The 17159-nt window shown below is 42.2% G+C and overlaps 1 protein-coding gene across 1 annotated transcript in view; it reads left to right on the forward strand.

Annotated features, from left to right (window-relative positions):
- Positions 1 to 7340: 7340 nt before the first annotated feature.
- The window catches only part of LOC138292676 (E3 ubiquitin-protein ligase TRIM39-like), a 75643-nt gene continuing 65824 nt past the window's right edge, over positions 7341 to 17159 (forward strand). The window contains exon 1 of the mRNA XM_069231392.1: positions 7341 to 7824. Coding sequence (XP_069087493.1) covers positions 7408 to 7824 — 417 coding nt within the window. The 5' untranslated portion in view covers positions 7341 to 7407. The remainder of the gene's footprint in view (positions 7825 to 17159) is intronic.

Raw genomic sequence — 17159 nt, forward strand, 5'->3', positions numbered from 1 at the left:
AGACCCCGAGGGATTAGGAGCTGAGGCGGATCAAAGCCAATGTGATCTGATTCCTCCTGAACCAGTTGCAGGTCCGCCGAGAGAAAATCCTGCAGAGCAAGAAGAAGTTTCAAGTTCAACACTGGGAAGAGCATTGACAAAGGGTGCACTGAAAGGACATAAGTGGCCGGAATCACAAGCAAAGAGAAAAGAAGCAGTTATTGAAAACAACAATCGAGGAAGAAGTAGATACAAAAAGGAGAGAAGATCTGAGTGAAGGAGAGTTGCAAGGTGATTGGAGGTTGAAAAGAAAGAGAATATCAAGTTGAAGGTACACAGGTCCTGAATGGGCGTATGCAACTACAAGTGAATGGCAGAAATAATTTTTGTCTTTTTGTTTTGATCGAGACAGTCCAGGTTAATATTTTGGCACTTGAAGGAAGCTGATGAAGTGAACTGTTGAAACAATCTGAGAAAAGTGCCAAGAGAAAGAGACTGTCGAAAGTAACATGAAAAGACATTGATAACCTGATATGACCTTTTTGAAAAACCTGATTTGACAAGCTGCTAAACCGATTTTTGACAAAGGATCCTGTAAGTGAGACTGAAAGCTGTAAATAACTGCTGAAAGAAGATATTTTTTTTTTTTTTGCTGCATAATTTCTAAATGTTCTCTTCTACTTTCTGATTCTTTACAGATCATGAGTAACATTAGCCAGCAGGGTAGTAAAAACAGGTGCTGTACATACACAAGTGTTGGTTTGACAATTGTATGTGTGATATTGTTCGTGATATTGATTGTGGGCATGACTGTTCTTGAAGAGTGAAGCCAACCATACTTCAGCTTTAGAGACAGCAATAGAGAAGTTTAGGTTAGACGAGAAGTATCTGCATGTAGATAATGCTCACGGGGAACTTTCTTCTAATGTCTTCTATTGCTTATTGAGTGAGTATGTTGAGACGATGGATGCGAAGAATTGTTTTGTGTGTACGCAGATTCCTTCATCAGTCAAAGAAGGAGTTACCTATCATAGTTTGCCTCTAACTTATGGGATAAGTTGTAGTCTGTTACTAACAAGATTCTATAACCAGGAGTACATTCAGTACTTTCACTCCAACCACGATGTGGTGTTTTCGTTTGTCCCCATAATTAGGTACCTGAGTAGAGTAGCCAAGGATAATGACATAGTATTAGTTAGGGGTTTCTTCGAGCCTACATTAACTTTTGGGACAGCTTACGCTCACAGAAATAACCTGACATGCTTGCTTACACCTTTAGAAAAGAGCTTCTTAGATCACACAGATGACAGGAGAAAGTAATTGAAGGAGAAATTAGAGAAGGGTTTAGAGAAAAGGACTTCCAAGGCTGATTATGCTTATAGTGCAACAAAAACACAAGGGAGATTAGCTTTAGATGCGCAACATGTAGGGAAGCTTTGTGTATATAGGCCTAAATCTCGCACTTACACTTTGTTTGTGGAAGCGAATGAATGTAGACATGTGTTTTTGTTTCAGAGTAAGTGGACATTTATGTTGAATGGACTGGATCTAGCGATTCCTGGCATATATTACATTTATGGGTCTAATGCTTATTACTGTCTTCGAAGAGGATGGTATGGCACATGTTACTTGGGGATAGCTTTCCCAATGATTTTTCAACTAGACAACTATAAGAAATTTCTGAAAGTGACTGAGTTACATCACATTAGACAAAGGAGAGAGTCTCCTTCTGGTATAGTGGGAGATATTTTTGGAGCAATGATTCCTTCAGTAGGAGTTGTTCTAAATTTGATAAACATTCAAAAGTTGCCTACTTTTGTGGGTAACATGCTGACAAATTGTTTAGGAGCCACACTCCTAATAGACACAGAATTGGCCGAGGAAAGAGCTATGACTCTTCAGAACCGCCTTGCGTTAGACATTCTTTTAGCAAAAGATGACGGAGTTTGCAAAATGCTTTATTCTAGGCATTGCTGTTCGTTTATTCCTGATAATATTAAAGAAATTAGAAGCTTACTTACTAACCTAACTAATGAAAGCACTGATTTGAAAGAGTTGAAAGAACCATGCGTTTGGGAGAAAGTTGGCAAAGGATTTGCTTCAGTGGTAAATTGGCTCAGCAACACTGGGAAAGGGATACTACTGAAAATAATACAAGGGATAATGATTATTGTGATTTGCATAAATGGAGCATGGGGAATATTTAAATTGTGTAAAAGGATTAAATTAAAGAAGACAAAGAATAATCAGAGGAGGCAAGAAAAAAAAGGGAAAATTTGTTTAGGGAAAATTCAAAAAGGGAACAAAGATTTGAAGAGATTGAAATGACAAATTTTAGCTGATGCAAAAATTTGTGTGGGAAGATATAATGTGATTACATATTTAGTCACCAGAGGAGGGATTGTTAACGCTGAATTTAGCAATGATTTTATTCATTAATATTCATGTGTTTTGGGTATTGAATTTATGTAGAAAATGTACTAACTTAGAGAACAATAATGAACGCTTTTGAAGATGCGACTACCAGAGTGGCTGCCAATGTTCACAAAGTGTACTTATTAATGGCTAATTCATTTGAAATGTCGAGCTTATGTTTCAGTAATTTAGTAATATGTCATATTGAGGGTTATGCATTATGTAATAGCTTTATTAGGCCTTAACTTAGCGAGGTCTTGGCCTAGTTGTACGGCCTCATGTCAAGCTGCATTACTTGAGCGTTTAATAAAAAGTCTGCTTAGAAAATTAAATTGTGATTTATCACTGTGCTGACCTAATACTCGTAGCTGAAAGTTTTTCTCATGAGAACTGCTTGTTAGGAGATGATGTACTTGCTAGTGCAACAACGTTTAATGCAATGTGTGTAAGACTGACTTTCCCAGGAGAAGACAATGAGGACTCTGACTGGAGAGTTGTTACCTGACGAACCGGATAATAACAGAACGAAAGGAGCCAATCACCGACATGTGAAGCACGTACTAATAGAAATGTAGATTTGAAGTTTTAGTCTCTTTGGACAAAGTGTGAACATGAGATTCATCTGACCAATTTGGATGTGGAAAATAGTTAGAGGAAATCTAACTTAGCCAGACTGCACTGTAAAGAGATACGCCATTCTCCCTATTCTTCTTGAGAGGTTAGCTTTATTCTTTTGAACTGCTTAGAGAGACTTTGCTTTTTCTGATCTCTGATGCTGAATCCTGATGCCTCACTGACCAGACCGATGTCCTGCTGACGAAGACTGTCACAGTTTGCTGAACCCTGTTGAGGACAGGTATATACTGACATTACTGAAAGCTATGTCTATTTGATTTTGTTTCTAGGTACCAACTGCTAATTTTGATAGAGCCTTAGTTAGATGTTTTCCAAATTTGTGTTAACTAAAATTGTTTTGCGTGAAACCCAAACATACAGTGCTAATCTGATGTTAGTTAGGGTTCTCACTGATGAAGTTTGCTGCACATAATAACAACTGATGTCTTTTCTCTGCTGAATCTAAATGTATGTAATATCGTCTGCGCAGTTATTCTTGCTATTAATTTGTACTGTAACCTTAGAATGTGTAGTAGCTCAAGTTTTTATTAGATTGCGTTTCTTTCACCGTTTTGGACAGCCAGTATTGTTTTGGTATGTCTATCAATTGTATTTGAGATTAACCTACGTTACATTACCATTGTTAATATATGGAGATAAATATTCAAACTTTTGTATAAAGGTGTGGTTATTCATGACTGCAAATTCATGGTGTGTGACATTCACTGACTCCTATCGATTACTAATGTTATTGATTGTTATTGGTTATTGATCTATGTATGTACGGGCCATATGGTGGGAAAACCTCAAAGCAAGTCAAAAGGTTCATCGACCTATTCGCGTTTCCTTGTAACTTTACTTATTAAGGTCCGACACGCTAACACCCCCTCCTAATAAATGCATTTTCTTATAAATAGTTGGGCGGAGGTGCTTTCAGTTGGGTATTGTGAAATATGAGTTGGATCTCAGCAGGTATTTTTAAATACACACAGACAAAAAAACACCACACTCACACATTTCTCTCTCCCTTTCCACTGCCCTCTAGGCCCCACTCATTAGGGTGACAAGGCCTCCTGGATTTGCTGGGACATTCCAGGTTTTTCACCAGCTGTCCCGGCAGATTTCAGGAAATTGAGCTCAGGTCCTGGTTTTTAGAGAGGGTCTCTGAAAACGGTATTAGATGCCTTTTTATTTTTTCCCACGCAGGTGTTGTTAAAACAATTTAATTAACAGGCATGATACTGGCGTTAAAAAGTGCATGTTATTTATGTTTTTCATGCCTCTGCTTTAATTTTATATTGATGTTATTCTGCGCGCTCGAAGTAAAGTTGTAGTCTGTGAGAAAGTAGCCTCTTTCTAGCATGGTTACCCCCACTTTTGGCCTGTTTGTGAGTGTGTGTCAGTGTGTTTTTACTGGGTCACTGGGATCCTGCTAGCCAGGACCCCAGTGCTCATAGATAAGAACCTATATGTCAGTGTGTTTTGCCATTCTCACTGGGATCCTGCTAGCCAAGACCCCAGTGCTCATAGTTTGTGTCCTAATGTGTGTGTTGTCAGTAATGCTTAACTGTGTCACTGAGGCTCTGCTAACCAGAACCTTAGTGCTTATGCTCTCTCTGCTTTTAAATGTGTCACTATAGGCTAGTGACTTCATTTACCAATTTCAATTGGCACACAGGACCCTCCTTATAAGTCCCTAGTATATGGTACCTAGGTGCCCAGGGCATTGGGTTTCCAGGAGATCCTTATGGGCTGAAGCATTTCTTTTGCCACCCATAAGGAGCTCAGACAAACCCTTCCACAGGCCTGCCATTGGAGCCTGCGTGAAATAGTGCACACACTATTTTACAGCCATTTTCACTGCACTTAAGTAGCTTTTAGGTCACCTATATGTCTAACCTTCACTTGCTGAAGGTTAGGTGCAAAGTTACTAAGTGCGAGGGTACCCTTGCACTAGCAAAGGTGCCCCCACATAGTTCAGGGCCATTTCCCGGGACTTTGTGAGTACGGGGACGCCATTATACGTGTGCGCTACATATAGGTCAATACCTATATGTAGCTTCACAATGGTAATTCCGAATATGGCCATGTAAGGTGTCTAAGATAATGGAATTGTCCCCCCCCCCATTCCAAACTGGTATCAGGGAGCCAATTCCATGCATTCTGGGGGCTTCACTATGGACTCCCAGTACTGCCAAACCAGCTCTCTGAGGCTTGCACTGCAGCTACAGCTGCTGCCACCTCACAGACAGGGTTCTGCCCTCCTGGGGTCTGAGCAGCTCAGACCCCTACTGATAGTTCCTTACCTGATAAGGTAGCCAATCCCCCTCTCAGGGCTATTTAGGGTCTCTCCTGTGGGTTCTCTTCAGATTCTACTTGCAAGTTTCCAGCAGGAATCCTCTGCAACTACTACTTCATCCTCTGACCTCGGATGAACCGCAGCATGCTCCAGGAACCGCTGTAACAGCAACAAAGTATTCACAAGGGATACTTTTCTTCTGCAACTTCAGCTCCAGCAAGCAACTGCAACAGTTTCCATGGTGTACACGCTCTGAGGACTCCCTGTCTTCATCCTGCACCAGAAGGACCGAAGAAATCTCCTGTGGGGTGACGGAGTCACTCCCCTGCTCACACAGGCACCTTCTAAGTCAACAACCGGTACTTTTGGACTCCTCTCACAGCGATGAGTGTGCTCCTTGTAACACAGAGGGTGGACCCCACTGACACAGACTGTCCTGAGGTCCTGCTGACGCAATTTGGAGGAGGTAAGACCTTGCCTTCCCTGAGAATGAGAGTACACCTGTGCACTGCGTCTTCTTCACTTCCTGAGGCCTCTGTGTACTATTTGCAAAATTCCTTCATTCACAGCCTGGCCCAGGTCCCCAGCACTCTATCATGTGACGCTCAACTTGCTGAGTTGACCTCCGGTAGCGTGGGACCCTTCTCTGCAGTGCTGCACCAACCGTATTTTGCACCTCCTTTGTCCCCGTGTCCTGGGACTCCTGTGGGTGCTGTATGGTGTCCTGAGGGCTCTCTAAAGTGCTGAGAGCCCTCTCTTCCTCCTCACACAGAGTTGAGGCCCCCAGGTCCCTCCTGGGTCCAGCCAGTGCCATTTTGACGCAAAACGCACCTTTGTCGTAACCAAGGCTTGTTGGAGACTTCCAACACGAAATCACGTCTGCACCCATCTTCACGTCGTGGGACATCCATTGCATCACACTGGAACCAGCTGGAATCTTCCTAGGGTGCATTTCTGCAGTCATCGTCCAACGGGGGGCTCTTCTTTTGCACCCGCTCCTGCCCTTCCTGGAACTTCTTTTGACTTCTGGACTTGATCCCCTTCTTTTGCAGGGCTTCAGGTCCAGGAATCCAGCAGTTGTTGTTTGCAGACTTGGTTGGTTATTTCAATAATCCCAATCACGAGGTGTAGTGTGTCCTAATGAAACTTGCAGTCCTTTACTCCTGCTTTTCTGGGCTCTGGGGTGGGGTAATTTACTTACCTTTACTGTATTCTTACTCTCCCAGCGATTCTGCACACACTACACTTGTCTAGGTGGGGAATTTGTGATTCGCATTCCACTTTCTTAGTATATGGTTTGTGTTGCCCCAGACCTATTTTCTCCCAATGCATTCTATAGCATTTCATATTTGCACTATCCTATGTCTAATTACTTACTTTATTTTGGTGTCTAGTGTATATATGGTGTATAATACTTACCTCCAGAAGGAGTATTGTCTCTAAGATATTTTTGGTACTGTGTCACCCAAATAAACTACCTTTATTTTTGGTAACACTGAGTATTGTCTTTACTTGTGTATCAGTACTGTGTAACTATAAGTGGTATTGCATGAGCTTTGCATGTCTCCTAGTTCAGCCTAAACTGCTCTGCTATAGCTACCTCTATCAGCCTAAGCTGCTAGAACACTACTACTTCACTAATGAGGGATAACTGGACCTGGTATAAGGTCCCCACTACAAACCAGGCCAGCCTCCTACATAGTCCTTTTTCGATTTTTATAAAATGTCCCGATTTTCGACTTTAAAATTCTGATCACCCTACCACTCGTGCACCCTGCTTGTCGTATAATGAGTGTATTTAACCATTATAGGTCAGCCTGATTGAAATTCTGAAGTCCCCGGCCCCCCAAGTCTTACTGACCAAGCTACGCCCCTGCGCATCTTCCACTCAAGTCCATCTCACCGGCACACGAATTCATAATTCCCTCGCACACAGCGAGCAGCAGCACTGCAGGCCACCAGGCAGACCCCTGGTGTGTTCAGTGCCTTCCATATAAAACCGAAAGCCCCAGCATGCCTAGGGAGGTGGAGACACACGTACTGGCTGACAGAGGGAGAGAAAACGAAACTTAGTTCAGGCTCACTACGTTTCCGGGATCATGGCAGCAACCGCATCTCAGTTCGGGAATCTCAAGGAAGAGGTTAGCTGTTCGATCTGTCTGGAATATTTTAGTGATCCGGTGACCATCGATTGTGGACACAACTTCTGCCGCTCCTGCCTCACTCGCAGCTGGGAGGGAAGAGATGGCAACTTCCCATGCCCGCAGTGCAGAGAAACGTCTCTCGTAAGAAATCTCCGGCCCAACAGGCAACTTGGAAACATTGTGGAAATTGCAAAAGAGCTCCATCGCCCCCCGATTAAGCCCAGTGAGGAAACCCTGTGCGAAAAACACGAAGAGAGGCTGAGGCTTTTCTGTGAAGAAGATCAGAGGTTGATATGCTGGGTGTGCCGAGAGTCCAAGGATCACAAAACTCACCAAGCAAGTCCCATAGATGAGGCTGCAGAGGAGTACAAGGTATTTGTGTAGGTGCTCAGGGTTCACAGTGTCTTTACTCCAAACTAATGACGGAGGCCTCAGAACAGCACTGGGTGTTCCTGGATTATAAAGCACCCATTTGTTCCATAGAGACACACCTCTCAACCTCCTCCCTTAAAAATGCTGGTGAAGTCAGGCATTTAAGAAGGTGAGCCCATTACGGGCAAATGGAAAGAATTAACCAACGCCTTTTGGATGTTTGAAAAGTGGATAGAATCTTTCCTCTATGAAGCCATTTTAATTTGTCACTGTTTTGTTTGTTACCGCGCAGAAGTGGAGTGGACACAAAGAAAGAAAAGTAAATGAGGTGAAAGACAAAGAAGGATGAAGAAAAATGGACGTGGGGATAAGGGAGAATTAGAGAAGGTAGAAAAGTCGGAAGGAGAGAGAAGTAGCAAGTAGAGGAAAAAGAGGAAGGACAAAGGAGATTAGAACGAGAGAGAAAAAGGAAAAACAGTTGCAGTTATACGTTAATCAGAGCAAAAGGGAGCAACGAGAAGAGAAAGGTAGAGAGAGAAAAGTATAACCAAGATATTGATGTAAAGTGGGAAGGAGATTGAAAGGAGAAGAAGTTTAAAGGGATATTCAGAGAAATGTAGATAACAGACATATAAAACGGAGAGATGTGTGGGAGAGCGGAAAATGGGAAAGCAAAGAGGGGAGGGTGAAGGGTAGCAGGGAGAGAAGAAGAAAAGAAAGTGAGGAGGGGCATAAGGACAAATGAGCGAGAGAGTGGGAAACAGTGGAAGTGGGTAGGGATGTGAGAAAGAGCAGGAGGAAGGAGATGAGGCGAGAGGGATGGAAACAGGAAGACAGATAAAATAAAAGAGACCAATAAACAGCGGTGCAGTTATCTTCAATACAGCATTAATGCGCACTCATAGGTGCGAGGGCCCACTACCCGAATTATGGATATCTTTTAATACTATCCAAGGAACAAGCGGGCTCTTTTTTAGGTGGAGCATAGCAGCACGCAAGCACTGCTCACTCCCATCACTTTAATCCGTTCCTAGGCGTGCCTTTTAAAAATCCCTTGATGTCGTTGGTAAATGCTTTACATTTGTCCCGCCTTGAGGCTGTTTTTTTTACCACCTTGGAGACTGACCCTGTTACATGTATTGTTGCACTATCGCCCATGTATCTTAATGTGGGGCACTATTTTTTTCTTTGGACTTGCTGCTTTGTGCTCATGGCGGTATGTTGTTTCTTTCTCTTTCTTGTTTTCGGCCATCCTGCTGTTTCTTTGCAATGTCTGCAGGGTCTTTTTTTTTTTTTTTGTGCATTTTTATGTAGGGCGAGCTCGCCACAAAGGTATTGGAGCGTATTATTTTGCCGTTGTATATAGTGTAAACTCGATACAAAGGTATTACAGCGCTTTACATGAGTACCCGTTACATTACACAAGAACTCATTCATTTTTGGTAGCAAGGGGAGATTAAATGATTTACCCAGAATCACAGGATGTTGAGCCGGCGCCGAGACTCAAACCATGTTCCCCGGCTCCAAAGTCGCAGCTCTGGCCCTTACGCCACATCCTCTCTCCTAGGGTTCTTTGTCTGGTGCGTGTTGGGGCAGTCTAGGAATAACTCATTTTTTTTGGTACCACTGGTTCTGCCATTTCATAGCGCTGCAAAGCAGGTGCCATTCTTAACAAAATCACTATAATTCATTTGCATTGACCTTGCAGAGATGAAGAGGTGAAAAAGCTACATCAGTGTTGTAATCTGTGACATTCTCGTTCTGTAGGCGATAGCTCTTGCTAACCCCCGGAGAGTCACCAACCAAGCCCATAGGTTAGCTCTAGGCAAGAAGATGGCGAAAGGTGTTGTCTCCAAAATGGTAGAAGAGGAGTCATGACTCCAGATCCAAGCACTTCACGGCCTCAAGCTTGATAGCAAAACACCTCTAGCCTTTGGATGTAAATTGGGCCTCTTCAAATAGAGTTCAAATAGTGTGAACTCAATACAAAGGTATTACAGCGATTTACGTGAGCATTGGTTACATTACATGGGCGCATGTCATTTAACACACACTAATACAGTCTGAGCAAAGATTTCTCCTTATTAGTACCAGTTTAACACATGACCACAAGAGTCAGTAACTTAAAAGTGAACAGATGACCTCGGTAAAGGATCTGCCTCTCTGCAGAAAATGCCAGAGTCACAGAACTGCATCATTCTAGTGGCCCTTCTTCTTACTAAGCTGCACCGAGAGGAGACACTGGATGCTTAAAGTGGGCTACATAAATGATCGTTGTAATTTTATTATTAATTTTATTGCATTAGTTGTGTGATGGGGTTATGAAGAGAAATACACCTTTAGGACTGCACTACATATACATGATGCAGTCTAGGTTTCCATCACAGGAGTTAATATTTTCTCTAAAGTAGTACATGATTCCTATTTATGAATTGTGAGGCATCGAGAATTTGTGGCTGGCACAACATCTATTTATGCTTCACATACTTGGACACATCGACTCTCAGCATCATCACAACATTGATCTCTTTCAGAGCAGCGGCTCATGGCTTCTTCAATACACACAAATATTCCTGTGACGTGACCAGACTATTTCTGGACGTCTTGTTTGACTTTTAGAGAGGTCAGTGCTGAGTCACTGCCTGAGAGAGACATGACTGTCTTAGCTTATTCACATTGTGTGGTCTACCACTAAAAACCAGAAGTACACTAAATGCTGTATGCTTTATATTTGTTGCCTTTGTGGATCTAAGGAAGGTGCCTAATTGAGTCATCTGGCGGTTAGGTGAAAGTATTGCCAATTTACCTTAAAAACCTATATGGGGACTGCACCATTGGCACAGTTCTATTTTGCCTGAGGAGCTGAAAATTGCACCGCTCCCTGGCCCAGCTGTTCCAACAGAATGTCAATTGAAAGGTTGGGCCAAATTAATTCTCACATGGATTGTCCCATCCTGTAATGGGACAGACAAGCAAAAAACGATGGAGTGGAATGTGCCTCACAATATCTCAGAATACTGTAGTCAATATTTAAATTCACACAGATCTGCGTGCCAGCTGGAAATCTTCGGGAACCACGGACCGGGGTAGGTTACTTCCTGGTCACAGCAGCAGACAAAAACGTCATTTAGCGCTGGACCATTGGTCTGTGTATTCCTAGGATGCGCGTCTTCAAGTTTAGGACGGGCACGAGTTAGGAACGACTGGTTCCACGTTCATGTAAGTGATTGTTACTCCCCCCAGCTAATTGCGGGCTTATAGTAACTTGTATACCTTGTTCGGAAATATATGTGGCCCTTAGTACCTAGGAGATACACATAGTCATATAAGGTCCTGATGAAGCATCACTGGATCCGTTTGGACCACCAGGATGCGAAACATGTTGACCCATGAGAGGGTAGACTTTGGAAAATTCCCAGACCCCTCCTTTTGATACATTTTTTCACTATAAGAGTGATTGATCTTAATTTCTCTATTCACTCTTTTGACTATATATTTTTAACCTTGGCCCTGACCGTCCATCTGGTCTAATAAAATCCATTGTCTCAGTGGCGGTTTTGGTAGTCAATTTTAAATCACATTCTTTTTTGATCTCCGTTGACACTTCTATTACCTTTGGGGTCACGGCACCACCACATAAAAAGATCTCCGGCAAAGAGCCCCCCCACACGGGGTGGTGCCCGTCAGACATTGCAGCGCCGGTCTGACGAGGAGCAGTGCCTATGATGAAGCATGACACCCCATGGGTGTGTGAGGCCTCTTGCTCCTAGAATTTAGGACCCTGGTCACTACTTTCTGTTTTACATGGTTGGAACAGTGTATTACTAATTTTTTAGCTGAAAATTGCACCGCTCCCTGGCCCAGCTGTTCCAACAGAATGTCAATTGAAAGGTTGGGCCAAATTAATTCTCACATGGATTGTCCCATCCTGTAATGGGACAGACAAGCAAAAAACGATGGAGTGGAATGTGCCTCACAATATCTCAGAATACTGTAGTCAATATTTAAATTCACACAGATCTGCGTGCCAGCTGGAAAAGGTCTGTGAGATTTCTCATTTACGGCTGTGCCACACAACCAAATTGTGTCAAAACTGGAAAGGGGACCAAGCATCAGTGTGCTATAAGTCAAGGTGCCACCACTGCGATATCCAGTGCCACAACAGTGATGTGGACAGTGGCCACCCTTGGCTGGATCAATGTCCACATCCTGGTTTGCAGGTATATTTTGAATGCAAACCTTTTCCCAGCACCTAATTGGTCACCATGAGATTTACTTGTGAAATGATTTCCCGGGAAGCAGAAAGTTGGGCCTATGCGCCTCATAGCATCCATTGTCCAATTCACATTCAGATGCATGTATAGGTTCAACTTACTTGTGTAAATGGCTTGATTTACAAAAGTGGAATATGAATTTGAGCTTATAACTCAATTTACACACACATAATATAACACCTGTATTATGTAACATTAGGTTGGAGTAAATCTGTTCTCATGGGTGTGGAGTGTGCATTCCACGGTGGGTATGGAATAGAGAGTTTGTGCACACTAACAAATGTATGAATTTGTAACTACTCACAAACAGTCTCAGCCTGGAAAAGTTTAGAGACTTAGGGCCATATGTATGAAGAATCCACTTTGCGATTCTCTAATAGCGATTTTTAAGAAATCGCTATTTCTGATTGAATGGTATGTATCATATTTGCAATTCGGTAATAGCGATTTCTTAAAAATCGCAAATGCTATTACCGAATCGCAAATAGCGATTTTGAGCCCATTGGAACCTATCGGCCTGTAGGCACATATTTGCACATTTTTTGCATTTCCCAAATTGCGAATTCCTAACTGGAATTCGCAATTTAGGAAATGCAAAACCCCAGGGTGCGGGGGGTCTAAGGCCCCCTCTGCTGCACCCCAAAAAAATATTTCAGGGCATGTAAGGCGCACACATGCCAAAGGGGCCCGTGTGCGTTCCATGTCAATTTTAAAAATTTATTTTTAATGCATTTTTAAAATGTGCACATGGTTACCACCAAGTTTTACTGGGTGGTAATTGCGATTCCTTAATGCCCAGTGCGCATTAAGGAAAAGCTAGATAGATACATGTGCTTAAGAAATCTCAAATAAGGATTCCTTATTTGCGATCCTCTAAACGGGCTCGCAAATTTTAAGGAATTGCTATTTTAGCGATTCCTTAAAATTGCATAGCGAATGCCTTTCATCCATACTGAAAGGTATTTTTGCATTCGCAAACGGCCATTCGCACCGTTTGCGAATGCAAAAACGCTTGATACAACTGGCCCTCACTGTTACAGACAGAAGTAAACCATTTCTCAGTAATAAAATGAGGGGAAACATCCCTAAAATTTGTGGAGTTGTAGGAGATGGGGCTTCTCCACTGGGAAACACATTTTCCAAGTGGAAAACGGGGGAAAAAGTTAGAAAAGTTAAATGTCTTAGTAATCATTTTTTTCTCACATGAAAGTGTTTTCCATGAGCAGTTATGTATGTATTGCTACTAACGATTGTGAGTACTTCTGAAAAGTTGTGACTGTTGCAGGCTTCCGGGATTACTTCTGGGATTCTTAGAGAATTCCAAAATCAGATTCGGAAATCTCCCCCTTAATGTAGGAGTAAATTTAAGACTGTAGATTTTTTTGTGAATGTGGCCCCACAAGCAGAGAACATAACTGGAGGAGCCATGACTCCAGGCCGAGTGGCATCCCAATGGTCCCTCCTCCCTGTGAATATTTATGTTACTTCTGTAATTCTAATTTACCATTTAAAGTGAAGCTGGTGATTTATGGTCAGACAGTCTTCATTTGCTTCTGTCCACAGAAGTTTGGCGTAATTTGCTAGTTGCATGTCTTTGCATTCTGAAACAGTCAACTGCGGCTTGGGCTGCAAAGCCATGGCTACTCCATAGCATCTTTGGGCTGGGTGTCTTTTCACTTAATAATTTTTTGGGCCTAAAGTACATTCTTTTCATGAGAGAGGAGAGACGTAGGTGATCTCACAAGCTGATAGAGTGAGTGGCCTATATATAGAACACAAGGTAAGACGGGAAGCAGTGCACTGCACAGCAGCTTTTTTATTACATTTTTATTTTGCGGTTTTATGTGGTATATACATATTATAGGTATATATTGAGGCTATTAGAACACTTTATTGCATGTCATTATAGAACACATATGTCCATTTAAGGACTGGGAAGGCAGGATCCATGCCAGGCTTGCAGGGTAACCACTGTGTAAGTTCCATATAAATTATTTTTACATAATTTATCTTATGTTGTTATCCAGAAACACTGACATGGTTCTGGACCTAGCTTGCATTCCTAAGAAACACATAGATTTGAATCCTTTTCCTAGCCCAAAAAATGGCAAAGAACCAGCCCTGTAGGAGCCTCACTGGGCACCACTAGTCCAGGCAACAAAAAACACTCAAGATGGCAAGGCCAAGACATTTTGGTAGCCACCCCAACAGAGATAGTTCTCACTTCAAAATTTGTGCACCATCAGTCTGTGCACAAATGTATGTACCGTCAAGGCCCAGGAGATTCAGGTACACATATCTGTTAAACAGATTGGCCGAGGGTCTGTCATGAGACTATTAACCCAAGGCACTGCTTTCAGTGAATACAGAGTACCCGCCTTTCTGTATTTCCATTTAAAACACTGACCCAAGGTCACAGATGTCGTACCTCTGTAACCTATCCTGTCAGCCCATCTACCACTAAAGCTCTGTTTCACCAATCTGAACACATTTAAACGCCTCCTGTTCAGTTAAGCCGCCTCTTCCGTTATTCTCTTTTTATACATTCAATGTTTTTACAAGTTAAGCTGATATTTCCAATGTAGAGGAATAATCCCTTTAAAAGTTTAACACACAGAAATATATGGCTGCCCCCTTTTCTTTGCTCCTAACTCTTTTGACACCCTCATTCTCTGGATTAAATGCCACAAAGGTGCCTTGTCAGAAGAAGGGGATTGTGCATATGAGAAAAGCTTATACCCAATGCTTACCCACGTGTCCTGCCTAGTATGTGATGATGCTCGCACTGCTACTGCCAGGGAAGAACAATATTGGATGTACCTATGCTGCATGCGTGAGGTGCCTACTCCTTCTCATACTTTCCACCAGTAGAGAGATATGGTTGATGCTTGTACCTTTGCACTTGTTTTTTGCCACAGTCCTTTATGAGGCTGGTGTCTGCTTTCTTGCTGTGGTTGCATGTATTTTGTCTTGCCTGATTGAGTAGTGCCTGGTTTCTCATTCTGGCTGTTTGTTCCTTAGCACAGGCCTCTAAGGCGCTGGTTCCTGCTCTGTTGCTCCAGCTTCCTCTTCTCTGTCGCAGGGAGCTGGTGTCTACTCTCTCGCTCTGTCTGTACTGTTGTGCGGTATTTAGTTGTAGCAAGGTATGCTCTAGTTAACCCTCAAAGAGTTCTTGGCACAGTCTTGCTGTCTCTTACACGTTTAGGGAGGAGGGTCCAGGTGTAGGGCAGGAAATCATCAGACAAACCCTGTCTGTTTCCTGGTATCGTTTTGCTTTATGTCAAACCTGTGCATGCATCATAAATAAGTGCTGTTTGGTGCACAAACATGTGCCTCCATCCTGAATAGTTGTTCTTCAGGAGATCAAACATGTTTCTACATCACAAATAACTGGTTTCTTAGGCATCCCTTGCCCTCAATATTAATGTTTGGTTGCTGGATCTCAAAGTTGTTTACTGTAGTACATCCTGTGTTTCAATCATGAAAACCTGTTTTGTTGAACTCAAACCTATGTCTCATAAATAGACATTTTCTGGATCTCAAACCTGTACCTGTATCGTAAACAGTTGATTTTTGGAGATGCTGGAGCCCAGTTGGCCTGGGTGAGCACTGAAAAGAACCTCACAGGATCACTGTCAATCCAAAGATGATGAACATCTGCTTGCCATCATTGAAAGGGTTGAAATAGACAAGGACGGTTTGGAGGTTGCCTTACACACAAGACAAATCATGTCTCTCGGGAAAAGCTGACAAGCCTAGGCAAAGGACGGTGGAAGTGGGCCAGTGAAGTATGATATCCATAGAAGGACAGGCTTCTTTTACAACTTTCACCTCTCCCAGTTGCTCTGCATGTGATAGAGACACAATGATCCAGTCTCCACCTTACATATTTCTGCATTGGAGTGATTGATATGCCTCAAAGTACTACTGCATATGTTCAGATCCACACTGTGTGGGTGGGGTCGTCTAAGACTAAAACAAATAGTTGTTGTGTATGACAATACTTTCCTGGTGATATATACATACCAGGCCTAATTGTATGCCAACATGAAGGGCTCTATTTGGAGTGTGTATGTGCAAGGCTTAGTGCATCATTCATGATATTGCTATTGACTTTCCTCCGTAAACTCCTACATGCTTTTAAACAAGAAAGGTGGTAGTAAAGGGTGTAGAGTCATGTACAGCATAGAATTTCTGTGTGTACACATGTGGTTGCACATAATTGAAATTGCTTAGGGCCTGTGGTTAAAGTTATATGATGTACAGTTTACCTGTCCGCAACATTTCAGATGCAATCAGTATTCCATGTTAAATAAGAGAAAGAATTACTGCACCTGGTGTGGGTTGCATAGATAGGCTTCTATGTAGGTTGGTACGGAAGACCGACGCCTATTGCCAAAACATCTGCTAGAAAAACCAAAGATCCTGTTCACAATAAATTATCCACAAGTGGATGTGGGGACATGTTCCCATGTTACATAGTTATACAGTGCTATTGAGAATTTCTATGTAAAGTGGACATTTATAAGGTGTGGATGTTTATTTTCAGAACCTCAGTGAGGTCTTTGAGATATTGCACATTGCTGAATAATACAGAACAGTGATTCCAAAACGTTTTAGAACTACAACCCACTATTTGCAACAACAAACATTTGCAACCAATTTACCTTTAATACACATGAGGCGGGGAGATTTTTGAATGTAACTAAAGAATTGTGTGGTAGAGCATTATCATTTCCAGGCAGCACATTTTCAATTCAAATTTCTATTAAATTTGCACAGACATACAATTGTATTTATAAAACTATAAAGCACACAAATCATAATGGGTAGAAATTGAGTTTCTGTGTATATTTATCATTTGTGCATCTCCAACTAAGTGTCTTGATTTGTTTTGATCCTATTAAAATCTGTTTCCAGCACACACCAGAATTACTGCTGGTTGTATACAGTTACTTTACAGGTATTTACATTATGTTGTATTTTGTAAAAACAAAAAAAACTAAAATCTGACTTTGTCACACAATTCACTTTCCTCTCACTTTGCAGTCAGAGAAAGAA

Source organism: Pleurodeles waltl, chromosome 4_2, assembly GCF_031143425.1.
Source record: "Pleurodeles waltl isolate 20211129_DDA chromosome 4_2, aPleWal1.hap1.20221129, whole genome shotgun sequence".
NCBI classification, from domain to species: Eukaryota; Metazoa; Chordata; class Amphibia; order Caudata; family Salamandridae; genus Pleurodeles; species Pleurodeles waltl.